The sequence below is a fragment of the Colletotrichum fructicola genome (assembly GCF_000319635.2).
Source record: "Colletotrichum fructicola Nara gc5 chromosome Unknown KSG_Nara_v1_contig11, whole genome shotgun sequence".
In the NCBI taxonomy this organism is placed as follows: domain Eukaryota; kingdom Fungi; phylum Ascomycota; class Sordariomycetes; order Glomerellales; family Glomerellaceae; genus Colletotrichum; species Colletotrichum fructicola.
In genome coordinates this window covers 1,133,734-1,161,023 of record NW_027094061.1, presented here as the reverse complement: position 1 = coordinate 1,161,023, position 27,290 = coordinate 1,133,734, and the positions used below count along the sequence as shown (strand labels likewise).

At 51.3% G+C, this 27,290-nt stretch overlaps 5 protein-coding genes across 5 annotated transcripts; 3 read left to right on the top strand and 2 right to left on the bottom strand.

Moving 5' to 3' along the window:
• Positions 1-1,022: 1,022 nt before the first annotated feature.
• CGGC5_v016861 (uncharacterized protein) lies at positions 1,023-2,399 on the top strand (the record flags this gene model as incomplete). Its single annotated transcript, XM_066153618.1, has 1 exon — positions 1,023-2,399. The coding sequence occupies one exon, from the start codon at positions 1,023-1,025 to the stop codon at positions 2,397-2,399; it is 1,377 nt and encodes a 458-aa protein (XP_066007003.1).
• Positions 2,400-8,988: 6,589 nt separating this feature from the next.
• Positions 8,989-11,348, bottom strand: CGGC5_v016860 (uncharacterized protein; the record flags this gene model as incomplete). Its single annotated transcript, XM_066153617.1, has 7 exons — positions 8,989-9,304; positions 9,376-9,742; positions 9,810-9,818; positions 10,126-10,422; positions 10,540-10,662; positions 10,725-10,731; positions 11,319-11,348. 7 exons carry the CDS (start codon positions 11,346-11,348, stop codon positions 8,989-8,991), a joined length of 1,149 nt encoding a protein of 382 aa, XP_066006960.1.
• Positions 11,349-13,016: 1,668 nt separating this feature from the next.
• On the top strand, positions 13,017-13,808 carry CGGC5_v016859 (uncharacterized protein; the record flags this gene model as incomplete). The annotated part of the gene is made up of 4 exons (XM_066153616.1): positions 13,017-13,049; positions 13,092-13,131; positions 13,207-13,422; positions 13,474-13,808. The coding sequence occupies 4 exons, from the start codon at positions 13,017-13,019 to the stop codon at positions 13,806-13,808; spliced, it is 624 nt and encodes a 207-aa protein (XP_066006862.1).
• A 904-nt stretch (positions 13,809-14,712) lies between these two features.
• Positions 14,713-17,136, bottom strand: CGGC5_v016858 (Retrotransposon-derived protein PEG10; the record flags this gene model as incomplete). Its single annotated transcript, XM_066153615.1, has 2 exons — positions 14,713-15,537; positions 15,604-17,136. 2 exons carry the CDS (start codon positions 17,134-17,136, stop codon positions 14,713-14,715), a joined length of 2,358 nt encoding a protein of 785 aa, XP_066006837.1.
• Positions 17,137-20,891: 3,755 nt separating this feature from the next.
• Positions 20,892-22,154, top strand: CGGC5_v016857 (uncharacterized protein; the record flags this gene model as incomplete). Its single annotated transcript, XM_066153614.1, has 5 exons — positions 20,892-21,217; positions 21,269-21,709; positions 21,766-21,845; positions 22,061-22,079; positions 22,139-22,154. 5 exons carry the CDS (start codon positions 20,892-20,894, stop codon positions 22,152-22,154), a joined length of 882 nt encoding a protein of 293 aa, XP_066007089.1.
• Positions 22,155-27,290: the final 5,136 nt, after the last annotated feature.

Here is a 27,290-nt window from a genome sequence, read left to right as displayed (position 1 = left end):
ATGGATAAGGGTAAAAGCCCTCACTCTGGACATAAATAGTAGAAGATCTTTTATTATTGAACACACACAAGAACAAGACAACACCTCACTATTCTTTTACTACCTCTAATCTGACAACAGCGTACACAACGCACCTTCCCAGATGAGGGCCCAGACTTATACCGTCTAGCCCTGTAGGTTATAGTGACGTAATAAGGTAACAGTCTTGTTAAACAGCTGACTTCTCTTTTGAAACTGCTACCACGTCACGTCTAAGCGTTCATTAACAGGTACGATACATCTACAGTTGATACTGTCATTTGAAGTCCGTGCCTCCCTGACGAGTACGAATGAGAACCCTTTGTTTTTGTTTTTTTTTTCTTAAAAAAAAAAAAAAAAAAAAAAAAAAAAGCTGTGACCAATCACATATCCCCCGGGACACTGGTGATGGATTCCATTGCCGTCCCGGCTAGGACCCTTGGTTACGCTCGGACGCCTGTCTGAATGGTTCGGACGTCGCCGGTGCTGAGGGCCTGAACCTTGAGGCCTAAACCTTGAGGCCGCACGGTATGGGACGATTCCTGTTCCCCCGGCTAGTGGATCGCCTGACTCATTGAAGCATGTAACAGGCCATTATTAAAGCGCCCTTCACAGCTTTCCAGCTCTCAAGCTCGGCCATACCTAGGCCGGCCTGCTTGCGCGTGACGAGGCCAGTTTCTGACGCAGCAGCAACGTGAGAGGATTCCATGATCGGCAATCGCATATCTTGTTTTCGACCTGCCTCCTGCCGCACTACGGGTCCCCCCGCTGCAGCACACTCTATCAATCCCCGGGCGCGTACATGTATGCATCCGTATGGTTGTCGTGTATTATACAGGACTGACCGTGAAAGCAATCAGGACACGTGTCGTTCTATCGACGATAGCAGATCGGCGGTAGTTGTACACACCCAGCCGCGGCCTATTGTGGAAGACCAGCGTGGATCAGGACTTTTTTTCTTCCTAAGACCCTCAGGCATCAGACGACTTTCACCTCTCTTCGAAATGGTCGACGATTTGCCAACGCTCCCAGGTTCTGTCGTATGGGACAGAGGCCGATCGGAGGTGCGCCTAGCTAGCTCGCCATTATCATCATCACCACCCTTCGCGATCATCAGGGACATCCGCCGGTTGCTCAGTAGCCCGACGCATCTGAACGCGGTCCGTCATGCTGCCGTGTGCTGTGCGCGAGCGTCAGAGCGCTTGGGGCCGGGGACGGCGATACAACGCTCGGCATCGGGGCAGGCGGCCGAGCCCGTGCCGCACGCTACAGGGGCGATGCTACCACTACACGTGGACGCCGTTGCTCCTGGGCATGAAGAGGCGGGCGACCCACCGCCGGCAGGAGCCGTCACTGCTTTAGCCGTCTTGTTATCGCGGCTGCCTGCTCTAGAGACGCTCGAGATCCGGACCTTTGACCGGGTCGAAGATGAAGAGGACGACGAGCAAACCTCATCTCTAGAACTGGGAGACCCCGTTATCTCCCTTCTCTGCCAGCAGATGCTTTCGGCCGGCACCGAGGCCTTCGCACACGTCAGGACGGCCAGGGTCGTTGTACCATATCCGGACGAAGACCCCGCTGCAGAGTTCGGCTTTTACGTCAGCGCAGACACTGTGCTGCCCCTGTTCTACCTTCCGCAAGTCCGCACCCTCGAGCTGCACCGCGTGGAGGACGGTGGACGGCCGGTATCGTGGCCCGCCGGGGGACGGCCCGTCTCCGCGACGCAGCTTAAAGAATTGGTCATGAGCAAGGCCCAGCTGAGCGAAGCAAGTGTGGACAGACTTGTGCGAGCATGCCCGAACCTGGAGGTCCTCCGCTGGGAGCATGTCATCGATGCCGAATACGCCCGATCGTGGCTTGACTTGGACACGCTGCGCACATCGCTTGAGACCCTGAAGCACTCGCTGGAAGAGCTCTCCTTCAGCGTGATTCTCTGGACATCCACGGCCATCGACTGTGGCGAGCCAGGGCCGTGGGGTATTCGGGGCAGGCTGGCGTCACTCAGGGGGTTCGTACGGCTGAAGCGCGTCACTGTCTCACTTCCTGTGCTACTTGGGTGGAGAACGAATAATTCGGCGAGGCTCGCCGACGTGCTCCCCGCCAGCATTGAGTGTGTCACAGTCACTAACGAAATGTTCTTCTGGTGGCACTCCCAATGGGACGACACCAAGTGGGAGGCGGACGACTTAAGCGTCCCAAGATGGCACACACTCGAGGCCAAAATCACGGAGTACCTGGAGGCCAGGCCGTTGAGCTTGAGGCAGCTAAAGGTCGAGGTTTGGACAGCTGGTGAGACTTCACGGGCCGGAGAGTTAAGGGACAGGCTGGTGTCAGTTGGGGATACTACCGGTGTTCGCGTCACCGTCGAGCTGAGGTCATAGTTACAGAGGTTAAGGACGGCGAAAGGATAGAGGACTGCAGATATGTTAGGCGAGTTGATAATCGTTTACTTATAGTAAGGAGATAAGTGCCTCAGGTGGAATATCTCGTTGATAGCAGCTCAGCTGCGACCGAGATCACTACGCAGTCCCAAGAAGCATCGAAAAGCTAATAGGGGCCCAAGGACCTGAACGTATATGTAGCAGTCACCTACTGGCCTCCGCTGTGTATGTCTAACATCAGCTAGAGCCCCCCCATCTCACTGGTGATCGATCCCATGACCAAAAACGTCCCATGATACACAAGGGCCTGTAACTTCCAAGTGTCGATAATTGTCACGGTCTATGGACCGGTGTTCGGCCTTCGGCAAGACCCTCAGCCACGACTCATTGGACCCACCAAATCCAATGGCGCATTTGCTAGAAGGTTCTAGGAATATCGACAAGGTCAATGGCAAGGTTATAAGAATGCCCAGGAAATAGGGAGGATACGGTTCTGTTTCCTGTTCTTCAAGAAGATTTATGGTACTCGTAGTAGTAGGCTAGACCAATGGCATCGACCTTGTCCTAGACCCTTACACTTAGTACCGCGGGCAGATCTTCTGAAAGAAATCTGTCACGCTGAGGAAGGCCTGAAAGCCTTCTGAGTCGATGATTAGCCCCTTAAAGTAGCGCTCTAGAGAGCCCACAGGTCCTAGAGGCTCCCGCCGACTATAAGGGTGGAGGGTAGGCCACCGTTGCCTCCTCACTAATGTCTTTCGGCAGTAGACCAGGTGGTCCACCTCCTTAGCCTCCCCGCAGGAGCAGGTAAGTAGTGCTTCTGTGTGGTTGAAGCGTTGATGATATTGTTCAAAGTCCCCATGGCCCGATCGAGCTGCTAGGAGATGATGAAGGATAGCTCTTGGTAGAGCTAATTCAGGAGGGCAGCCAAGGGTGGCCTTCAGCCCTAGCTGGGTATAACGGGGGGATGCCTCTTGCTTCCACCATTTCCTATGCTGGTGCTGTTTGCGTTCTTTAGCAAGCCGCTTGATCCCTGATAGGGTTGGCAGTAAGCCTCTAGGGACCGGCAGCGTTGTGCCCTCCTTGGCTAGGCTGTCAGCCTCTTCGTTTCCTTTTATCCCTTGGTGCCCTGGGGACCAGTGGATTTGTATAGTATATATCCTGGCTACTGCCTGAATCTCTAAGAAGGCAGCTTGAGAGGAGTCTGGGGCTCTACTTTGAATCCCCTGGATAACGCTCGTGTTATCGATACAGATGTGTATAGGCTGGCCTTGGGAAGTAAGGAGGGCCCTTTGGAGCCCTGCCCTCGCCCCCTCCGCCTCGCCATCAAATACTTCTGCAATGCTGAGACGGCCACATCCTTGGGCTATCCGTCTATTACTGCGATAGATAACAAAGCCGAACCCTGTAGCCCCTTCAGGGGCTTTTGAGCCGTCTGAGTAGATAACTGTATGGTTATCTGGCACAGTCTTAAGCCAGGCCTGAAACGACTTAGCTGCAGTCTCCTTACTTTGTCCAGCTGTAGGGTTATGCGGTCCTAGGAGGTACTGTGGCTGTAGGAGCAGCGGCCTTGGGCACTTAGGTAGGAGAGCTGCTGTTCTTTGAAGCCTTGTTTGCTGCCGTCCTGGCTGTGAGAGCTCAGGGACTAAAGGGTGCTGTTGGTCAACCTTCTGTAGGCGTGCGGCGAAGCGTAGGCGTACTCCCTCAAGGGCTACTTTTGCTGTAGGCAGGCCAGCATCTCGGAGGAGGCTGCTAGTTGGCGTGGTCTTCCAGACAGGTAGAATGGCCCTCGCTGCTGCTGTTATAACCTTCCCTGTCCTCTTGACCAGGCCCTTCTGCCCTGTACTAACTGTAGCCACCTGGTTGACAGCACTGCTGCCAGCAGTAGTAGTAGTGCTTCTGTTCCTGGCTGGTCTATTTAAGCCTGCATACCAGGTCTCAGCCCCATATAGGGCTGTTGGGAGGACGCAGGCAATAACTGCTTTCCGTGCAGCAGCTGCTGGGAGCCCCCCTTTTGTGTTTGATAGGTGCTGTAGAAACTGGACTGCCTTTTTTGCTGCTGCTGCCTTTGTTTCAACGTGGTGTCGGAAGGTGAGTTTCCTGTCAAACCAGACCCCTAGCCATCGTATAGGCTTAGTTGAGGCCTTAATAGTAAGGTCCTTTGCCTGTATATCTGGTAGGTCTCTTGACTGGTTATGTTTTCTGCTAAAGTGGATTGCTTCATACTTAGCTGGGTCAAACGCAACCTTATTATCAGTGCCCCAGTTGAGGATCTGAGTTATCTCCTGGCTGAGGGCTGCAGCATTACCCTCAAGGGATGGGCTAGAAGCCAGCAGGCCTATATCGTCTGCATACCCAAACCGTAGCTTCTGATCGTCAGCTAGGATATCAGCTATATATAGCAGGAAAAGAATAGGGGATAGTGGCGAGTCCTGTGGCAGCCCGCAGGTAAGAGGAAAGTCCTCTGTAGTTGTGTCCTCTAGCCTAACCCGGGCAGTTCGACTAGAGGTGAAGGTGTATATCAGCTTGATCAGACTGCTAGGCCAGCCCTGCTGTCGTAGCCTAATAATAAGTCGATTTCGTAGGACAGAATCAAACGCCCCTTTGACGTCCATTGTGGCTAGTGTTGCCGTAAGCCCTAGATCCAGAGCCTTCTCGATCTCATGGGTAAGACAGGTTGTTAGGTCGACTGCTGCCCTCCCTGGTAGGGCTCCAATCTGCTGTGGGCTGGCAACCCCTTTTAGGATAGTAAGGAAGGCCATCCTTTTTGCTATCAGCCGCTCTAAGCCTTTGCCTAAGCAGGATAGCAGGGATATCGGGCGCCAGGACCCAGTCTTAGAGAAGTCTGTTTTCCCTGGCTTCTGGATCATAACAACCTCTGCTTTGCGGAAGGTTCTTGGGAAGTAACCTGTCTGAACGCAGGCCTGAAAGAGCTGCTGTATAGGTGTAGCTATAAGGCCCCAAATAGATTGTAGTAACTTTGTAGTAATCCCATCAATCCCAGGGGTTGTAGCCTTTGTGAGAGTAGCCTGGCGTACTTCTTCTATGCTGACTGTTTGCTGCCAGGGTATTAGACGCCTTATTACTATAGGAACAGTGAAAGGGTTTCCAGGTAGGTCGTCTGTAGCGTCAAATCTCTCTAATAGGGCCTTCCGTAAAGCCTGGGCTTTATCGTAGGGGTTGTTGATTGCTTGTCCATCTACTATAAGAGGCGGGGCCTTTATAGCTAGGCTAGACTTACGCCAGCTTAGGATTTTGTATAGTTCCTGGTTAGACCCAGCCTCATTAATCTTTGTAGTCCAATAGGCTTGCTTAGCCTTCCTAACTATAGTTAGAAAGGCCTTCTGCTCCTCGAGGATAGGCGGTGGTAGTACCAGCCCAGGATCCTGGGCTTGTCGTTGCCTAGCCTTAATAGCTGCTCGGTGGGCCTCTGAACACTTCTCTGTCCACCAGGGAGCTCCCCTACCCCGGTTAGTCCGTCTCTTCCCTATAGCCTGAGTAGCTGTAGAGAGGAGGCTGACTAGTTGGATAGCTAGGGTGTCTATTTCTGCTGGAGCAGGTATATCCCCTAAGGTGGGTAGGGCTGGGAGCCCTATTCTTAGGGTAAAGATTTCTGTTAACCATCTCCTACGCATCACAACGTGCAGCTCTAGTGTATTAGGAACACAGTGATACGTAGCTAAATGTTGCGAGATAGAGCAGGTGGGTGCAGTTTCCATAATGCTAGTAGGGCTGAATGCTAACCCACCAGTTGTTAACCAATAGTAGCTCTCCTCTTCGTCTTCGCCCAGGGGTTCAATGCATACTCTGTCATGTGCAAGGCGTATCTTATAACCGTTGTTAGCAGTCCTTCAGAAGTGAGGGAGATATTAATAGTCGTCTTCGCCTAACTAACCCCCACCCCCTTCTTCCTTTCCCACCTGCTGCTTCTTAGACATTTGTGATAGCTTGCAGCGATAGCGAGCACGCCCCAACGTAATCTGTCCAGACTCTTAGGTTGATCGGCATGAACACCACCACTGCGAGTAGTCTTCAATCCGGAAGCCTGGTAATAACCGCTATAGTATGTGAGGACATCAACTCCTCTGCCTCTACCTGTCTGTTCGTCAATATAAGCCCCACCCCCAAACTGATCCTCCGTCTCCCTTCTGCTTTCTACTCCATGGGCACTAGACTCCCTCATCTATTATGTCCTGCAGAGAGTCACTGGTTATCTGACTTTCCATCTTCCACGCCAGCGGTTCCTACACCGCCATGACGGCGATGTGTCACCGTTCATCGATGGGTCTTATAGATGGCATTCGGCTTTCTCGCGTTGAACTGAAAGGTCTTGACGCTCCTGCTCATAGGCAGGCAGGTAAAGTTCCAGGCTGCTGCTACTGCTGCTACTGATGGACTCGTAAGGTCCACCACATAACACGTATTTCACGACTGTCTCAGAGGAATTGGTATAGCGATGGCCTAACCTACGACGTTGTCTGCACGATATAGAGCTTGCGTACTGATCCACCTTGTATTTTGGGATCTGCTAGCATCTAGATAGCACTGCTTAGGGTGTGGTCTAACCCTAATTAGATGGTACTGTGGTGCCGGGCCCTCTGCTGACATGGAAGAGGTCTTTGGAAGCCAGTCAAGCGTATGCCTCACCTTGACCACGAACGCGACAACGATTGATTCGCGGATCTCTGCATCGATTCATGTTTGCTGGTGAAGCCTGCGTCACAACCATCTACTTACTAATTGCTGCGGTCTCGCGATCGAGCTATCGTATCACTGTTGTTTTCTGGGTAATCTAAGTAAGCTGATATCTGGAGAGACGGTTTCTCAGCCTCTGCAACACCTGGCCGTTGTCGCCTACTCCGTTGCGTTTCCAACGATGGTGATAGACGTTGAATCCAGCTAGCGTAGAGTCTGTCATGCTGCGCGACGAGGTGGGTCGTGCTGATGCCACGTAGCACGTTACGGAGAAGTAGCGTCCGCAAAAGCAAACCTCTACCTCCAAAACTCTTTTGAATGTTGTTGTCTCTAGGGCTGGCATTATCATTGGTCTTAGGGATGATCCGACCTTGCCTTCTCTTATATCCTTGCGTGAGGAACAAGGTCTTGGGGGGGGTGGTTTAGTACAACTGAGTTGATGCTGGTTGGTTGCATATCTACATGTATGTATATATAGATATATGTACATGTATATATAAACATAAGTAAGCATGAGTCGCACTAGCCCGCTGCCAGGCTTAGGCGTGGCCCCGTGACGACAGGCAATAGGATGGACAGAATGAGAAAAAGTGTCCGCTGCGATCAGTTCACCGCCAATGATCGCTTGGGCTATGTCAGTAGACACGCTAGGCAAAATTCCGCGCCAAGCAAATGTTTACTTAAGGGTAGGTTCTTCCAAGTTAAAGTCAGTTCAAAACCATTTACGACCCTTTGCAGCATTCACCGTTACAACTAACCCAAATATATAATAAGTTCATCCCGCCGACTAGGCAGCCCAGTCTTCCTCCTCTTTTCCTTCTTTTCCCCTTTCCTCTTATTTTTGACGGAACTCAATCCCTTCTCAGGGATCATGAGCAAAACCCTCATTGTGTCTTCAATCGCTTCATTCATCGCGATGATCGTCATGGTTATATTCTGTCTCAATGTCGGAATCATGAGACGTATATATAAGCTGCGCCCTCTGGTGCCGATGCAGCCTTGTATTCTCTCCAAAACAAGCCTTTGACCAGGTACATATCGTATGGAATAGGCCTAAGGTGGAACTGACCCAACACAAAGCCAAGGTTCGATAGAAGCAGACTTAGTGCCTTCAGGCGTGAGTCTGTATTTGCAGAAACGTAAAGGTACGCTTAGCTGTTTGCATGTCCAGCTAGAGGCTACAGGGAGCGAAGGCATGGTCGTTATAGAACTAGTGCGGCAGCGATAGTCCGTCCAATGCGGATGATGTGTGTGTTGATCGGGCCACGAACCACAGCTCTGTTGGTACCTCTAGTCGACTTGCGGTCGTGGGTAGGAGAGCACCCGACTGCTTCAGTACCTACGGTGCCCCGCCGCCATAAGGGCGTCCGCTCACAATCGATCATTAGCCCCGGATTTCGCGGGTCGTTTATTCAAAGACACTTTGAGCCACTATTAAGCCGTACCCGTCGTCACTTTGACCACCTCGTTCCCTCTAAGACCCGACGTCTGCTCCTATATGTGGGCTCGGCGGAGGAGAGGATTCCTTGTTTGGTGGCGGCCGATGGACATGTATCCCAGGGGCCGAGAAGTTGCACAGCTTCTGCGATCGTCTGGACTGCGACTTCGACGCTGTGGGATCCTTCCTCAACAGGGACGTCCCATTTCAATGACAAGCTCCCATCCACGATTTAGGTCCATAGGGGCCGACCCTGGACAGCATCTACCTTCAGGCCTGGCCCTGAACCGACTCAAACTACGACGTGCACACATCCCTATCAAGTGGGATAGGGATGCAGGCTCCGGATTGGGTGGAAATATGACACCTAGCCGCTTGCCCGGTTGCTTCCACCGGAAGCCAATCAACGAGCTACTGGAGGCGCGGCGCCAAAATGCAACTTAGTAGAGGCCGACAGCCCTATAGGGACTCCTCTTCTTCTGCAGTCCGCCAGGAGTGGGGGCCTGATATGGCTCTGGGTATGTACTGGACGAATTTCCGGCGACGGCCGCAGCCTCTGGCCCGGCTAGTCGGCTTGTATCTGCTGGCGGGAACTTCTGTCACGCAGGCGTTGTTCATTAACGCAAGGGCATCGGTGCAGTTGACGACACGAACGCCGAAACTCTGGACAATAAGCCTGTTTGTGACCGTGGGATATCCGTGGCAAGCCCCTTGTAAATGCTTTGCAGCCTCGGCGAGGGCACGTTGTCTGAAGCGAATGCCGTGTTCGTCGCAACTATCACGCGTCAATATTATCCCCTCGGACCTGGTTCCGCCGCATCGTCCGCTAGCTCATAGGGAACGTACCTGATGATGTAGAAGAGTCCATTAAACTTGATGATCATGCTCTTGGCCCCGGCGGCATTATGGCGGCGAACCTCGTCGATGGTGGTCGTTCGAACCTCGGCCCTCTGAGCGGTGAGTCGCGCGCGCTTCGGCGCGACGGTCGCGGCTGATAGCTGCCTGCGCTTCGCCGCACTCCGCCCGGACTGCCGAGCCAGCCCTTCTGGCGCGTTTGTTGTACTCCCAACGAGGCAGGTTGAGCCCGTCTCATGGCCTGGGCACGCGAAGTGGTGTCTGTCACGGCCAGTACTCTGGCAGGCCTGCTGGACCTGCGGAGATGGCAGCACGACGACGGAACCGGGTGCGACTTCATGGGAGGCTCCCGAGGCCGCTGTAGATGTCCCGGGTGGACCGTCCGGGGGGCGCCGAGCCCCGTCCTCCGGCGGGGTTGGACATACAGCGGCCGGCTGTCTCACAGTCAGCCCTCCAACCGCGGGAGGAAGCGTGTCCGGGGCGCGACGGCATCGTGGGGTGCGACAACATCGGATCCTTTTCTAAACGGAAGGTCGCTCGCCCGACCCGTCGCTCGGGCGGGAGGTTCGCGTTCCGGCGTGCCTTCGCCCGACTCCAAGCCCACTATCGGCATGATCTTGCTTGATAACGGGAACCGGCGGTGATGGTGTAAGAACACCTCTCTCTCCTGGCAACCGACAGCTTCTAATAACCGGTCGCGATCCAGTTGGATCTGTTCGAGGCGCCCGTGCCGGATCCCACCTTGATAACAGCTTGGGAGTTCGACGACATCCGAAGGTAAGACCTGACGGCTGATGAATCGGGCCTGGTTTGCCAGCTCAATTCGAACGCTCTGCTGCGCGCGATCGTAGGCGGCCCTAATACGTTCTCTTGCCTCCTTGAACTGCACCCTGTTGCTGTCCAAGGTGGTGAACCAAGCGTTCCGCTCCTGCTCCAGTGACCTGCGTTCGTTCTGCTCCCGAGATTCGGAGACAAAGCGGCTGTGCGTTGCCATGTCGGCGGTCCCGCGGTTGACGTCGAACATCAGCAATGGGTTAACTATTGTTAAGGTGAGGTAGCAGTGACCGAACGTGAGCTGTGTATGTCGGTCCGGCCAGTGGGCCAATTCCCATCGAGCAAACAGCGGAGTCCTGGCTCGGCCTGTGTGCACCTAACTTTGCTTCTCATCAGTGACGGGGCAATGTGCACATGAGAAGATGGTCCAGCCCAGATGGTCTCGGCGATTGGGCTGCTGCGTTTGGAGAAGGCGATGGCGAGGAGCCTCGCGACCGCGCGGCCCTGCTTGAATATGTCAGATGCGATCGAGATGTCCTCCATCACAGGATCAGATTGCCACATACCTTTCAGCTGACGGAGAGGGCACAACTGGGGAAACAAGGCCCCAGAAGGGAGAGCTGGCCCGCGAGAGGATGAGGGGAGCCCAGTCTAGATGATGGGCTTCTCACCAGACACTGTATCTGAGGTAGGGGTGGGACAATAAGGTAATGATAACAGAATGGTCCGCTTTGCTCCTGTGTGTGCTTGCTGATGCTAGTGCTGATTGTAATAATGATTGTGATGAAGGAAATTAGGGGTTATTTCCCCTGCTAAATCTGACCGCCAAAGGCCCGCCGCGCGCCTTATGTTGGGCGAAGCTGCTTCCAGCGTGTGAGACCCATTACCTACCGGCGGTTCCCGCCAAGCGACATGGGAAATAGCCTCCCCTGTATATGAAGAGCTATATGTGGACTGGTAGGTAGTCAAGCTGGCTTCCTAGGTGGCTGGCAGCAACACATAGCTCCGGAAGCCCCGTCCTCCTGTACAGCAATAACTGGCGGTCAATTGAACCTGCGACCCCGTACAAGAGATGGGCTCGTGGCGGCGTCCAGCGAGCATTTACCCGAAGGGCCGAGATTGCCCGACGATACGGGAAACCTGCGGCGCGAGCGACATACCAGGGGTTCCTTGGCAGCACCAAGTCCCATTCCTCTATCCTGCATGCCATCATGCCTGCAGTCAAATCCGTTACCTCTTGCGTATGTCAGCAGATAGAGTCGGCGCTATGGGGTGAACAGGGCATCAGGCAAAGTGTTACGACCCGTTATGCATGGATAACAGTTAACCGACCCACTCGGGCGTCGGGCGGCTAGGACAGGACATTTGTACTATGCAGGATCACGGGAACAACAGGGACTCACTCAGGAACGGAAGAACTATGGTACAGGTCACGTGATGATAAGGAATGAGCATAGATAAGGGACCCACAATGAGCGCTCAGTGGAGACTAGAATGAGCGCTCATCCCACTCTAGAATGAGCGCTCATAGTGACAAGGGGCACAGCGCTCATGAACAAGCAGAACTGTTCATATAAGACTTATATATATAGTATGACCCTGAGCCTGGCTCATGGTCAGACTTCCATAGCTCTTCAGCAATCAACTTAGTATTCATCCTCAGGATACTCTCAGCTTACCTTCACTGCGAATTACTTGTTGAGTCTAAGACTGATCACCTTAGCCTCTGAAGATCTGATCTACTGTTAGCCTACGACCTATGACCCAGACCACGACCAAGTGTACTGTTATTACGTCTCAATCTCCAGCTTCTGTTAGCAGACCCTACTGTCGGATAGCTGACCGTAACACCCTCCTCCTCCTACAATTATCTCTACTACTACTGACAACAACTACAAATATTCTGCCGATAGATTTCTCCACGCCTAGAAGTCGTGCTACTACGAGGCCACCGAGGAAGCGTTCAACAAGCGCTAGGCCAAGCTCTGACAATTTTTCAAAGACCAACCACAGCTCATCAACTACCTCTCTAAAACCTACCTTCCTTTTCGCGAGCAGTTTACAGAGTACGCAGTGAAAAATCTGCGTAATTACAGCATCAAAGTCACATCGCATACCAAGTCAGCCCACGCAGAGCTCAAGAGTTATTTACGCAACCATCTCTCTAACCTCCACAGGCTTCACAAAGCCATTATCAACATAGTGAAGCGCAAACAACACCACTACCGCAATCATATCAGCAACAAGAAACTTCAGTTCAAGCCTGCCTACCACAATACGCCTATATCGCAGAATCTGGTGTTCTAGGTCAGTTTTAAGGCACTCAATGTAATTTAGGTACAGTTCAAGGCAGCGCAAAAGGTCTTCCTCAATGTTACGGTCAGCTATCCGACAGTAGGGTCTGCTAACAGAAGCTGGGGATTGACACGTTATAACAGTTCACTGAGGTCGTGGTCTGGGTCATAGGTCGTAGGCTAACAGTAGATCGGTCGTCAGAGGCTAAGGTGATCAGTCTTAGGCTCAACAAGTAATTCGCAGTGAAGGTAAGCTGAGAGTATCCGTGAGGATGAATACTAAGTTGATTGCTGAAGAGCTATGGAAGTATGACCATGAGCCAGGCTCAGGGTCATACTATATATATAAGTCTTATATGAACAGTTCTGCTTGTTCATGAGCGCTGTGCCCCTTGTCACTATGAGCGCTCATTCTAGAGTGGGATGAGCGCTCATTCAAGTCTCCACTGAGCGCTCATTGTGGGTCCCTTATCTATGCTCATTCCTTATCATCACGTGACCTGTACCATAGTTCTTCCGTTCCTGAGTGAGTCCCTGTTGTTCCCATGATCCTGCATAGTACAAATGTCCTGTCCTAGCCGCCCGACGCCCGAGTGGGTCGGTTAACTGTTATCCATGCATAACGGGTCGTAACATCAGGTCCCCTCTCCAAAGGTCTTGTCCTCAAGACCCAACATAAGTAGGTCGTTGGTCCCAGGTTGGGGATCCGTCAATCGTGTTTCCTGATTTACTCATGATGCTGACACCATGTCAGGTCGCGTTCAAAAACCAAAGTCTTCTGGTGCCTCGACTCGTCGCCGTTTGTTCCGAATTCTTCGATTTATTAACGAGGGTATTGAAAACGAAATGCCTTGCTCGAATTGTCGCTCGCGTGGTGTGCGCTGTTTGCTTCTTCCGGATTCCGACATCTGCGGGACTTGTCATCGTCTTGGTATTCCTTGCGATGCTTCTGAGGATGCGATCTGTACTCGTGGGTTCTCTTGGCCGTGTCGCATAGTTCCTTACTGATTGTGGTGGGCAGTAAATCGTTTGGTGGCGGAGTCGGATCGTCTGGATCAGGCGGAAGTGGCGGAGGAGGCGAGGTTTCGTGAAAGGGCTGCTGCTTTGCAGCAAAAGGCGGAGGCTTATCAAAAAGCTCAGTCGGAACTGAACGAATCGCTAGCGAAGTTGGAGCGATTGCGGGAAGAGAAGCGAATGGTGTTTAGGAAAGGTAAAGCAGCTGTTGCTGAATCTTCGGAGGACGTGTCGGCTGCTACCTTGGAGGCACAGTCAACGGGAGCTTGGAGTGCTTCGAATGTGGATGCTTTGTTCGACTGGAATCCTGCTACTCCGAATTTTTTGTCGGGAGAGTCCTAGTTATTTTCTGGTGTTCCTAGGCGAATAAATGGTTTTCCTTGTCGTGGTCGATCTGCTTCTGTTGGTGGTTCGGTGAAGCGATGTGGGTGCTTGATTCGCTTATATCCAGCGTTCTTCTGGACTAGTATAACAGGTGCCGGTGTGACTTCTCGTTCTTGGTGTTGTTGCCAGTAGATCGTGAGTTCTTCCGCTGCGTTGGTGATGTTTTTGGCTGGTTCCCATGTGTTGTCTTCGTGTCCGTATCCTTTCCATTTGATGAGGTATCGATACCCTTCTGGCTCCTTGAGGTGGTCTATGATTCGTTCTACTTCGTACTCTGGTTCATTGTCTTCCACGATGATGAGGTCGTCCGTTCGTGAACCTCGTGGGGCTGGTTCGAGTAGTGAGATGTGAAATACTGGGTGACACTTCATGGTTCCCGGGAGTTCGAGTTCATAATTGACTGGTGAGATTACTCGTGAGATTTTGAAGGGTCCGAGTTTTTTGTAGTCAAGTTTGTCGCTTGGTCGTTTTGTTTTGATGTTTCGCCGTATGAGGTAGGCGCTATCTCCCTCTTTCAAGGTTGGTCCCTCAATCCTTCGTTTGTTGCTAAACTTGGTCATTCTTTGTCGTACGAATTCGAGTTCCTGTCGTGCATTTTTCTGGATATCCTTGATCTGTCGTACTGAGGCGACGGCTTTTACTGCGGCTGGGCCTGCTCGGGGTTCTCCATAGGCGGTTGGTTCGAATCCATAGTTGAGGTAGAAGGGGGATTCCTTGGTGCTTTCTCCAATTGCGCTGTTGTAGGCGAATTGGGCTATTGGTAGCATTGTAACCCAATTGTCTTGGTTGTAGTTGACATAGGCGCGGAGGTAGGTTTCGAGGATTTGGTTGATTCGTTCTGTTTGTCCGTCGGTAGGCGAGTCTAGTTTTTTGACTGCTCTGAGTGTCCTGGGTAGGTGATTTGCTTTCCTTCCCGTCGTGCTTTTGTGAGGCTGTTCTCGCGGATCTTGACTTGTGGAGGTCTGGGTCCGTTCTTCATGACTCTCCAGGCGCGTGCCTTTTCTTGGTAGTGAACCTGGCATTCGTCTTGTTGGCATTCGTCCCACTTCATGTCGTTGTCATGTTGACGTCTCATAGGAAACTGAGGGCTGGGTCTGAAGACTGCGAGGTTATCTTCAAACAGTACCATGGTCCATCCGATCATGGCGGATGTCGAGTAAATCTCGCGGATGGGCTCGTCGTTGTGTCTTCTGGGGTAGAATTGGTAGTCGTGCTTTTCTCCCATGTGTTCTTTGCATCTGTCGTGGAAACACTGGGGCCAGAAGAGGGTTTGGTGAAGTCGGTGGTTGCTTCTCAGCGCGGGGTGGTCTTCCGTGTGTAGCTGAGGGGTGTAGTCCCGATCTCGCTGATTTGCCGAGGTGCCGTAAAAGTGGCGATGTTGCTTGTCTTGAAGCATGTCGATTTCCTGGTACTTCAGGAGTTGCTTGATTCTGTTTTCCTGGTCGTCAGGTTCCTCTTCAGAGCTAGAGTCGTCCACACTGGGGGTGAACCCATAGGTAATCTCTGTCTGAGTACGTTGTCGGGCAACGTCGCGAGGTTCGTCCGAGTCATAGGGTGAGCTTTCGCCTTCTCCAAAAGTCCAGTTGCTGGTCATACTGAGAAGTTGTTGTTCCGTCAGAGGATCATGCTGATGTTCTGGTTCTTCCTCTGATTCTTGTTGGCGTAGATGCGTTTGTCGGGCATCTTCCTGCTGGATTAGTTCCATTTCTCTCTGGATTTGTTGTTCTTCGTGGCGGGACTGTTGGTTATTCACATGTGAGGTGATTGGTTCTAGTCGCTGGATTCGTAGCATCTCGTTGAGTTGTTCAACTGGTTTTCTGGCAACTCTGCTGTTGCTGGAATGCATCATTGCCAGGGTTCTGGGGCGAGTATCCGGGGCACTCATGTCGTATCCGGATCGTCCAGGGTTGCTGTCCCTTGGGTAGTGTCCTGACATTTCTTTGTCTTCGAGGTGGATTCGGCAGTCATCGTCGTAGCATCCGGTCCAAGATTGGGATGCATGTGAGGCTTTTGCAATCGTGTTGACTTGTCGAGGTCGTTCGGCTACTGGTTTCCAGGGAAGTTTCTTGGGTTGTCTGCAGTCTTTGGCGATGTGGCCTTGCTTGTTGCAGTTGTAGCACTTGGGGTTCCAAGGCTTCCTGTCGTTGGGTTTAGTCATCATGCTAAGATCCATGGGTCCGCTGTGTTGTCCGTAAGCGGTGCTTTGTCGATTGTTGTTCCAGTTGCTGCGGGGTCTGTTGTCGTTCCGCTGGTTGTTGAACTTGTGCTGGGGTTGCCACTGGTACTTGCGTCCCGTGTTGGGTCCTTGTCGTTTTTCGCCCTTTTCTTTGCGTCGTTCGAATAGCCTGTTGTCGATCTTGATTGCGAGGTCGGCATACTGAAGGAAGTCTTCGGGGCGATCGATCTTGACGATTTCGTCCTTGACTTCGTCTTTAAGTCCCTGATAGAACATGAAGATCTTGGTTTCCTCGGTGAGGTCGAGCTGAATGCTGAGCTGTCTGAACATGGCGGCGTACTCCTTGGTTGACTTAGTCTGTCGCAGTTGTGCGAGATCTCTTTCAGCTTGTCGCTTTTCATCGGGGTCCTGGAAGAGAGATCGTAGGGCATCTTCGAATCCCTGAAAACTGCTGTAGATGTCTCGGGTCTCGGTGGAGCACTCGTCCAGGGTTTCGTACTTGAGGAATTCTTCCTGGATGGGTTCAAACCATTTGAGGGCTCGTCCTCGTAGGTAAGTGGCGGCATGGACGACTTTCTCGGTTTGACTGGTGAAGTCTCCATGGTGGAAGTTTTGGTAGTTCTTGACTTGGATCAGGAATGACTTGAGTTGTCCAGGGGTGCCGTCGTAGGTGATAGGGGCACTGAGCTTGAGTTTCTGTCGTCCCCCAGTGGGGGTAGTGACGATGTTGGCAGCAGCCCGAAGGGTGTTGACTTCGTTTTGTAGTTCCTGTATGAGAGGGTTGCTGCCTTGTCCTCCTAGGAGAGCGATTCCGTTTTCAAGGTCCGTAAGTCTCTGAGGTCCGTTGCCGAGCTCCTGGATCATCTGTTTGAGGCCTTGGAGTTCGTTGGCGGTTTCGTTGTACATGGCCTGGACCTTAGCAATGTCGTCGTCTCCTTTCTTGACTCGGGCTCGAAGCTTGTCGTAGGTTTCCTTTTTGAGGGTGACTTCGTCGTCCGAGTCCACTGCCATCGGAGCTCCCTCGAGTTCCTCAGCCAGGCTCTTGACAGGCTGTTTGGAGGAAGAAGAGCTTCCCGGAGTGGGTGACTTGGCGGAGGCGCGTGAAGACATTCTTGTCTGTACTGTTAGTAGGTTTCAATGGTCAACTTACTGAACAGGAGCAATCAAAGTGTTACGGTCAGCTATCCGACAGTAGGGTCTGCTAACAGAAGCTGGGGATTGACACGTTATAACAGTTCACTGAGGTCGTGGTCTGAGTCGTAGGTCGTAGGCTGATAGTAGATCGGTCGTCAGAGGCTAAGGTGATCAGTCTTAGGCTCAACAAGTAATTCGCAGTGAAGGTAAGCTGAGAGTATCCGTGAGGATGAATACTAAGTTGATTGCTGAAGAGCTATGGAAGTATGACCATGAGCCAGGCTCAGGGTCATACTATATATATAAGTCTTATATGAACAGTTCTGCTTGTTCATGAGCGCTGTGCCCCTTGTCACTATGAGCGCTCATTCTAGAGTGGGATGAGCGCTCATTCAAGTCTCCACTGAGCGCTCATTGTGGGTCCCTTATCTATGCTCATTCCTTATCATCACGTGACCTGTACCATAGTTCTTCCGTTCCTGAGTGAGTCCCTGTTGTTCCCGTGATCCTGCAGAGTACAAATGTCCTGTCCTAGCCGCCCGACGCCCGAGTGGGTCGGTTAATTGTTATCCATGCATAACGGGTCGTAACAATCAGTCGCATCATCATCAACTACGTCAACTACACAACCACAAAAAAAGCAAAAAACAGCTGCAGAGAGGGCTAATAAGGCCCTCGCCACCCAGTTACAGGCGTCAATACAGGCTTCAGTTAACACGTCAATCCAGCAGCAATTTAATCAAGTTGCCTCCTCGCTTACCGCGCAGCAGGCGCCACCGCCGCCAGTTTTCCACCACCCACCACCTTCTCCGATCCCTCAGCTTTTACCTCACCAAAACTACAGCCAAACGTTGCTTCAGCCCCAGTTTAAGTCAATACAGCCAAGCCAGCATTATGCAGTACCTCCATAGCCCTCAAATCAACAGCAGTACCATCAGCAATACGTTCAGCAAGCGCCGCCGCTGCCACCGCCTCCAAGGCCTCCAAGGCCTCCACAAGATAGCACAAGATAGTTTTAGGCAATTTAGGCAGTTTCAAGGCCACTTTAGCCACTTTAGCAGTTAATCAACAAATAAACAAACGCGTTGCACAAGTCACTTTGCACAATGATCATTCTGGTATAGCCCACTGCTAACTTTTAGTTGTGGCTGTGATGCCCCAAAAGATGCCCGATTAGGCTTAAGAGGGTGCCGAAGAACAGACAGGGGGGTGCCAAATACCGCTACTCAGGCCGTCGTTGAAAACGGTTTGGATGTTGCCGCCGCGGACGCCCTGAACTTACCACTGTACGTACCTCTGCATGGATACGACCACCACACAACGCAACCTGCTACTATAGGACGAGTAAGTTGGGATGAGGCTTGGCGCATTGACGCCGTGCAGGTAGCACGCTGTCTGACGAAACCTCCACAGCATCCACCAGTCGTTCCTCCGGACGACTTGAGCCGACGACACTCAGGGACTACCTAGGCACCCGGCTCCAAGAGCATGGGCCGAGTGATCCCTGCACAAAAAGGTGGACTATGTCTGTGTATCGTAGATGCATGCTCCCCCTGAGTAGCGGGTCAGCTGCCAGGTGAATTCTGTCAAATTGGCCATGATAACCTTGAGAGGTGTCAGTCACTATGAAAGGTGTCCGCCACTATGCGACCTTGAGAGGAGCTGAGAAGGGTTTTCTATGGTTATGCCAAACTCTATGGATAAGGGTAAAAGCCCTCACTCTGGACATAAAAATAGTAGAAGATCTTTTATTATTGAACACATAGAAGAACAAGACAATACCTCACCATTCGATTTACTACCTCTAATCTGACAAATTCCGACTGTATAGGGGGCTACGTACTATAGTAGGGTAGAAGATTGAATTTAGTTTCGGTCCAGTCAGAACCGCTGCTTAACTTGGTCCCAGTTTACTTTATATCAAATTAAGGTAGGAACCAGACTAAGAAGAAACTGAGACTTAACTGAGATAATACTAGACCTGAACTGCTAAACGAGAATAATTCCAGGGCGATGCTATAAGGTACACACTGGTGGATTTGACTCGCCACCCAACCTTAGGAAAAAAGAAAAAGATCGTTTATACGTTCTTCTACACACACACACACACACACATATATATATATATGTATATATACTTATATGTATACTTATATACGTATATATCCCATCCCACAAGCGGGGTCACTCCCAGCTGAATGGAGCTGTCCGTACCTAATGCTAGACAGCTTCCATGATCCGCAGCTTTGAATCCTGTGGTCGAGGCAGGAAGCCCAGGGTTGCTAAAAGTTTCCCGAGGTTTGCGCTAGTTTAACGTAGGGTTAGGGTTGCCTGGCCTGCTCAGTAGGATCAATGCTAGTAGGCCACTAATAAATTGATTAAGCAGGGGTCTTGCTCTTTGACGGTCTGTTTAACCTCTCTACAAAACATCTCAAATGTCAAGTGGCTAGGGGCTACGCAAGTCGAGCAGGGAGACTGATAAGACGTGGGCGCGATATGGAGCTTGCGATTAGTCGAGCTTAGAGTAAGCAGCAGATAGGCCGGCGACTGCCGTCGCCCCGCGCAACGCTCTCTGGTTAAGAGACCGGTATAGTTTGCGGTCTCCGCTACGACCCGTGTTGGTTAATTGATAAATGGATTGGGGTTGGGCATCGATTTCATACGCATTTTGGCTAATCTATCTCGCCCGTGAGAATTAGGTCGGAGCGGATAGATATAACTCACATCCCTATAGACCGGATAGCACTTGGTGATGCTGAAGTGTGGGTGAAATGTAGGATATAGGGCTGTACAGCCCCGCCTTTAGATTGCTGTACCTTATGACGGACGGATGGGTTGTTGCCAACGCATGATGATATACGCTAGGTATATGCGTCTTCCAAAGTAGACGACGTTAACGCAGTTACTTAGTAGACCCTAGGATGGTTCTTAGGGGGGCAGAGGCGGGATTTCGAGGTTCAGACTGGCTAGCTCGGGCCTAAAAGTAGCTACGAGCATATTCTGCCCACCACTGCCGCCGCTAGAGGCGCGCTTAGCCCGCAGTGAGTCTCTTACACTATGTATGATAGGCCCGTCGACAGACCGCAGTCCCCGATGCCGACCCCGATCCCGATCCCGATCGTTTCGGAGATGGCCGATGTCATGGGAGAATTGCCGGCTGCCTCGTTATCGGCTTCGCCTACTGCGTAGAGAAGAGGAGTAGTTGGCTGTACTGTGTAAGGTTGTGGTGTCTGCGTTTGAGGCCAGGGTAGACGCTTCAGCTCTGATACGCTATAGCTGACTGCTGTACATGTAATGATCAGTCTACTACACGATTGAGTTTGACGCGGAGTTCAACTGCAGCTTCTGCGCGTGAGTAAGAATAGCCCCATCTAGCAAATGAAGCTCTTTCCACCGCGGCGATTGGCCATGGCATCACTTATATAGGTTGACTTCCTGCTGCATCTCCCCAGTTGTATTCTGGCAGGACATTGCTATTGCAGCGATACGAGCCTTTTAATATTGTTTGTTTGGGTGCAGGACTGTACCTGTCCGCCTCTGGACCTGATATTAAAGCGAGCCGCGTGTGACAAGCGCACGTTAGCAAATGGTCCGTGGTTTTTGGCCCAGCATAGCTGACATCTCATCACTTTAGCGCTATAAACTGCTCCTCCTGTACGCCAGACTCCCTAGTGAGAATGTCAGATGAATACCTTACGACAACGACGACGACGAGGATGACAACGAAAACGATGATTCCTCCCCTCGCAGACCCCGATGACAACGGCCCGGTACACGTAAGATCAGTGCTAACGGCTGTCGGTAGCGGCTTATCCCCGGCTTCCGCCTCTGAACCGGGTACGGTCGGCTCCTCGCCATCACCAGCCCCGCTACAATGTCCGGAAAAATCAGGTCCACCCCCCTTCTCGGGTACGAACGACGGAGACAACACCACTGTCACCGGCCTCCACCAGTGCCCGCATTGCCGGCGCCGGTACTCACGGCCTGGGTATCTGGCGCGCCACATCCGAACATACACTCTCGGCAAGCGCTTCACATGCCTGTTGTGGCACAGGGCGTTCGCTCGTTAAGATATCCTTAGACGTCACGTTGCTAAGCACGACACCAGGCGCGGCCACGGCCGGGAACGAGGCCTCTCGAGGACTCCACTCAGGACTGGCCGCGTCTCTTACGCTTGCCGGCATTGTGCTGCTGCTCGAGTTAAGTGCGACGAGATCAAGCCGTGCACGCGCTGCTGCAGCCGCAACATCACCTGTGAACTGAATCCCGCGACCCGGTCGTCCTCCACGGACGCCCTGCATATCCACCTGCGCAGGAATGTCAACAGCAACAGGGGCGGCGGCGGTGGCGACCACCCGGTGATGATGTACTCCACCATTCGTCCCCAGCACGACTACACCTCCAGCGCCACGGGGGACGCCGTCTATAAGTCGGAAATGCACCAGCTGGGATCAGACCCGTCGATGGCGATGACGCTGCGGAGCCAGCGGGTTCTGGACTTTGATAGCAGCCAGGGCCCGGGGCCGTACGGTCTGGCCTTCTACTCTAGGTAGGCTCTAGTCATCCCCGGCAGCCGCGTACGGGAGGCATGACATCTGCACTAAGGTACCCTGGATATCCACCGCGTCCGGCCCAACAGGAGACGCCTTCAAGTCAGTCTCAGGGCGCAACACATAGCCGTCGAGGTTCGTGGGAAGTTCCCCATATTAGTGGGCATCAGGCCGTTTCCTGCCACAGCTGCCGTTGAACATCAGCAGCACGTATATCAATACGTGGGAACGCCACACGCCTACTTAGATCTAGCGATCCAAGCCCGAGAGTGAAGCATTATATAGGTGGGGGCCCTTATACTACGTACTACACGCACCTGTACGCGCCACGCCACATGAGGTACATCTAGGTGCTAAGGTATATCAAATGTATTATGCCCCACCCCTAAATGGGCTATCAATGGCTTATGACGACCTGACCTATATAGCCCTATCCGCATCTAGTGTTGGTCCGGCTATTGCGGGTGCTTAAAGCTGCGCAGCATTGTAGGACCCTGCACGTTTTCAATAGTTAACGAGACGTTTACACTATAATTCAATCTCTGCTGAATGCGATACAGCTTCCGTCAAGCTAGTGATGTCAGCCTCTAACGTCTTTAGATGATCTTCCGCTTTAGTTGTCGGCTAATCTCACATACTACTGGGGACCACTGCCTGTTCAAAGATGTAATAAAGAAAAAATTAAAAAGAGAAAAATAAACATAAAAAAGGAAAAGGAGAACAAGGGAGAAGATGGGAAAAAGGGCGAGAGAAAGAAAACGAGTTAGTAAAGGCGAAACGTTTATCTAACGAGATACCCACAGGCCTCATGAGGATAAACAGGCTTCTGGCGCAGCATAGTAGACCTTCACACACGTCATATGTATTACTAAGTCTGCCGAGTCAGCAGCTCCAAGGGTATTGTCCTCTGGGTATACAGACTTGCCTTGCCCTCTGCTAGGTATTTAGACATAATCCTCTTCGCGTCGAGAACGAAGCCTGTACCCGCCTGTCTTAAGGCATGGACTGACGAATCATCTTCACAGCCGCCATGACCAGGCCGACGTGTTCTGTGGTTTTGCGTTGCTATTACCCGAGATTCATCCAGTGCTACTTATCACGTATTGCGTCTGTGGTATGTCGACTGAGAAATCTTTCCGCTGGTATTCGTTGAGTCGTTAAGCAGGGTAGTAATGAGGCAGCGCGGGCATCTTGTGCTCGCTGACGTGCGGAGGTTAGATGTGCTAGGAGACCTAGAGACTTATTAGCATAGTTAGAGGTATAGCTAGGCCTATTGCGACTGAGACTATTCCTACTCACCTGTGGTTCTAGTTGCCTGTTCTGGACATTGTATGCGTTTCGAATAGGGCGCGCATTTGAGCTGTATTTCCTGAGAATGCAGTGTTGCGGTTGCCCCCCAGCCGCTTCCCCCCTTTCCCCTTTCGTTGGATCTTTCTTATTTTTTTCTCTTTTTTTTTCATTTTCCTTTTCTGTCTTTGCTTTCTTTTCTTCTCTCATCTCGTTTACCCTCCCCTCCTAACACCACCTCAGCACAAGTCGTATTCCAGCGCTCTTTGCTGTGTTATGTCTTTTACAGATTGGACCGTTATAGGACTACTATACTAAAAGAGGGTTGTGCTTGTGATGTGCACCTCAGACAGGCATAGACAATGCTGCAAATGATCTGGTCTGTCACGGTCTATGGACCGATATGAAGCTTCGGCTAGACCCTCAGCTATGGAATACTTTGGAAGGTTACAGAATATCGTGGAAGGTTATGAGAACCTTGTCGGCCCTTACTCAATGGAAGCTTCTGGAAGAAGACTCACATGTATTTAAAGATGAGAAGGGCACCACTCTTTCCCAGAATGGTTCTTCTTTCCTCCAGCTTGGAATGCTCGTAGTAGTAGGCTAGACCAATGGCACCGACCTTGTCCTAGACCCTTACATGGTCCACTAATAATAAGTAATAAGGCCTGCTTGAGAGGTTACGAAAAGTACGCGCGTAACGTGGCCCTTCACTATGTTGGTCAGGTTAGACCAGGTGGCTGGTCGTTTCACAGGCCCCTGATGTGCATTTAAGGGTGTTGCGATCACACCCAACACCCCGATCTGCGAGAAGAACAGGCCTAGACCTGTAAGTTCCACTCTTCTGGTTCACATGCTTCTGGGCTCAATGACTCTTACAACGCGCATTAGGTGGCTATTGTAGAGCTTATAGGGGGGCTGGGGAGGGGGCCTTGGGCGTTTAGGTATGCATTGGGCTGTTGAAAGGCATGTAGGGAAGCCCTGCGGGGACCGCACTAACCTTGGAGATTGTGATACAGGTGCACTGACACTCCGGTCAGTCCCAACATTTAATTTTTACTCCGTTAAACCCTGTAACGTCGTCCCAGCCCGTCATTTCCGTCGGCTTCTAGCACTCGGGAAGGCTCGTCCGATTCCGCCATGAACTGTCGCTTTAAGCTCTTGTATAATCCACGCTCCCTGTCTCAACCCTGGTCCTCTTCTGAGTTTTATACCCTGGAATAAACGGATAAATACAGTCAGTATCATCCTATGTTTTAGATAATTTGAGCGTTGGGACGGAGGTACTCCGCATGACGGAGCTTCTAGGCTGCGACACTGCTGCGTAGCTAGCACCCGAGCCACGCAGCCGGCTGAGCCCGACTTGACTCGGCCATTAGGCAATGTCTCTAGGTACCGCTCTGTATATAGATGGACAACGCTATGTTGATGATGAACTTTTACGCAGTGACCCGAGAGTGCTACTGAAAGGAGAGAGGTGAGAGGATGCTATATAAATCAGATGCAATATATGGAGTTGGTGGATTGAATGCTATGTATGTGGTGTATCTGTGGATTATATATATGTTTTATATATATACAGAGAGAGAGAGAGGGAGAGAGAGGGACAGAGGGACAGAGGGAGAAAGAAGGGGTTGTTGATGTTGGTGTTGTTGTTACTGAAGGCTTGTTAGGCAGCGCCTCCACAAGGGCAATAAAAGCAATTTTGACCGCTATACTTGTGAAGTCTTTTTATGTTTTAACTTTTCAATTGCTTGGCTAATTTGCAATCAAAATGAATCAAGGACTACGTAAATTGACGTCACGTCAATTTCCTACCCGGGTAAGTTAATGAGTATCCACAGCTTCACATACTCTCACAAATGCCCTCACGTACAGATCTATAGCCTTCTATTAGTCAGTCCATGAGAAACATACGACATTAGAGGTTTCAATTCAGTTAAGGGATGTGGACTTGATCGACTGGGTCGTGGTGATAGCCTCACTTTGCATAGTTTAGCTGTTGGCGTTGTTACTTTACTTGCCCTCGTGGGGGCGCCGTTGTCAAGGTATATATCCAGCTTTCAAAGTTTCTAAACTACCAATAAATAATATGCTGTATGCCGCTATTAGGGGCGTAGATGGGAAACGTTGAATCGAGAGGGTTCCGCGACCTACACAGAAATATTGCCTGGCAATGATAGCTAATGATATTTACAGGGTAAGGAGTGACACCTGTGATATTCTTACGGAGCTTGATATGTTAGGTTCTTTATTTAGCTATAGATAGATAGCTACCTACCTGGGTATTCTGAATATGCCACTGACAAATTGGTTCTCAAGTATAAAGCCTGGGTTGCATTCGATGAACAGACGCTTGGTGTACAGGAGTCCTATTCGAGCGACTGTGTTTTTCAAGGAACTGTAAGGTAACTTGATTTGTGCTGATAGCCTCCCCAGGGTGACGGAGGGTTAGAAGGAGAGTCTTGAAACAGGTTAATGTACTGATAATAAAATCAATCATAGAGAATAGTATAGTCGTTAATATGGACCTGGGGCTAGGTGTATCTACCCTCTTACAATATAAGACTGTAGACTTCAATAATAAGATGTGTAGTGAGGTGTATCGTAAACGCATGTATTAGCGGTCTCGGTATGTGACGTGGTGAAGGCACCTTTAACCTTCACTGTCGAAGGTATGTTAAGTTAACCACGCTCGCTGCCTTGGACGTAATGAGCGCGTTGTTTGCGTTGGGTCTATAGCGCTCGGGGAACCAAAGCTTCTCAATGCGTACATAGCTGTGCGTGAGTTCAACGGATGCGACGTATAAGGATTAGACATAGTATAACAACGCATAAAGCTAAGTATATAGTTCAACATAAGGAGAGAGGATAAGACACGACGCACACTATGTCCCTGTCCTTTTTTATATGTAACAAACACCGAATATTAACATAATATATATGCTTGTACTGTACTCTACGTCGTGCTGTCGTCCTCGGTATTATGGCCTTGTATTGTGTGAGGTTCCTTTGGCTTCTAAGTTCTTGTTTAGATGGTATCTGATATCTGCCGCTGATTGCGGCTGGGCTGCTGATCTGACACTGATGATTTCACCGCTGTAGTGCTATGGGAACAGCGCAAGACCCACGTATTTCGTACCTAATTAACTGTCTGGTGCCTTAAACGTTCTGTTACTAGTGAGAACGGGTCAATACGCCTGGCTCAGCGTACGAAGTATCATAGGGCGAGGTGCAGCGTCAGCCCTCTCTCATCCACATGCCTCTTTTTTTTCTCCTTCTTTTTATTTTTATTTTATTTTTTTCGTATACATATATATCATTATTTTCCCCCTTCTTCTTGCGTTGTTTTCTTTTTTTTTTGAATTTAGTTTTTGATTCTATCTTCCCCCCCGACTGGCAAGTGCCGTTGTGTCTGGGAGCCGAGTTTTCTATATATACCCCCGTCAGGAGCGGCAGATATTCTCGCACTTACCGACCCCAGAGGTGGGGCCTTGGACTAAACGGAGTTTATCCATACTCCGTACTTAGTAAGACCACAACAGGCCTCCCCCCACCACCTGGAGCGGCGTGTTTTGTCAAATGGAGGGTTTAGCCGCCAAGCAGCAGAGCTTTCTAGAAGATTGCCGGGCCTGCCGGGCGAGTTCAGTGCGTCGTTGGACCTACTGCGGTACACCCTAGCGCCCTAACCCCTTCCGCGTCGTAGGCGCCCTGTTACTCCAGCTAGGAACCCCTCGGCCGGCAACACGCCGTTGCGATCTACTATTATGCCTGTTGTGGTCAATGTCTCTGATCTCCCGCACGGCGACCTGTTAGGCGAAGCCTTCCTTGTTCTAGAGGCCAGACCGGTAAACAGGTCGACGGAGGCGGGGAGAATATAGAAAGACATGTCCGGCAATCTACGTCTACCTATACGTACCTAATAGGTTTCAGCTAGTCTCTACCGCTGTGCGACAACCCCCTCCAAAAAGGAACTCTGTCCAATTTCCGGGCAGGCACTGCAAGTGTGTCAACGCTGCGGCCTTGATCCTCGCTAGGCGGCGCTGCTACTCTACTCTCTGTCCGCCCCCCTCTCTTCCCCCTTTTCTGTTGCTTGCCTGACAACCCTCAACGCTGGATACAACCTAGAGATCGGGTTCAAGATAAGGACAGCGGGGTTGGGTGCGGCGAAACAAATACCGTCGATGACCGACGCAATAATTGCTCACGTCTTCCACTTAAGGGTCACGTAAATGGGGGCGGCATGTCACCATCAGAAGCTGGGTCCATGCCCAGGCGGCGGCGAGCGACGAG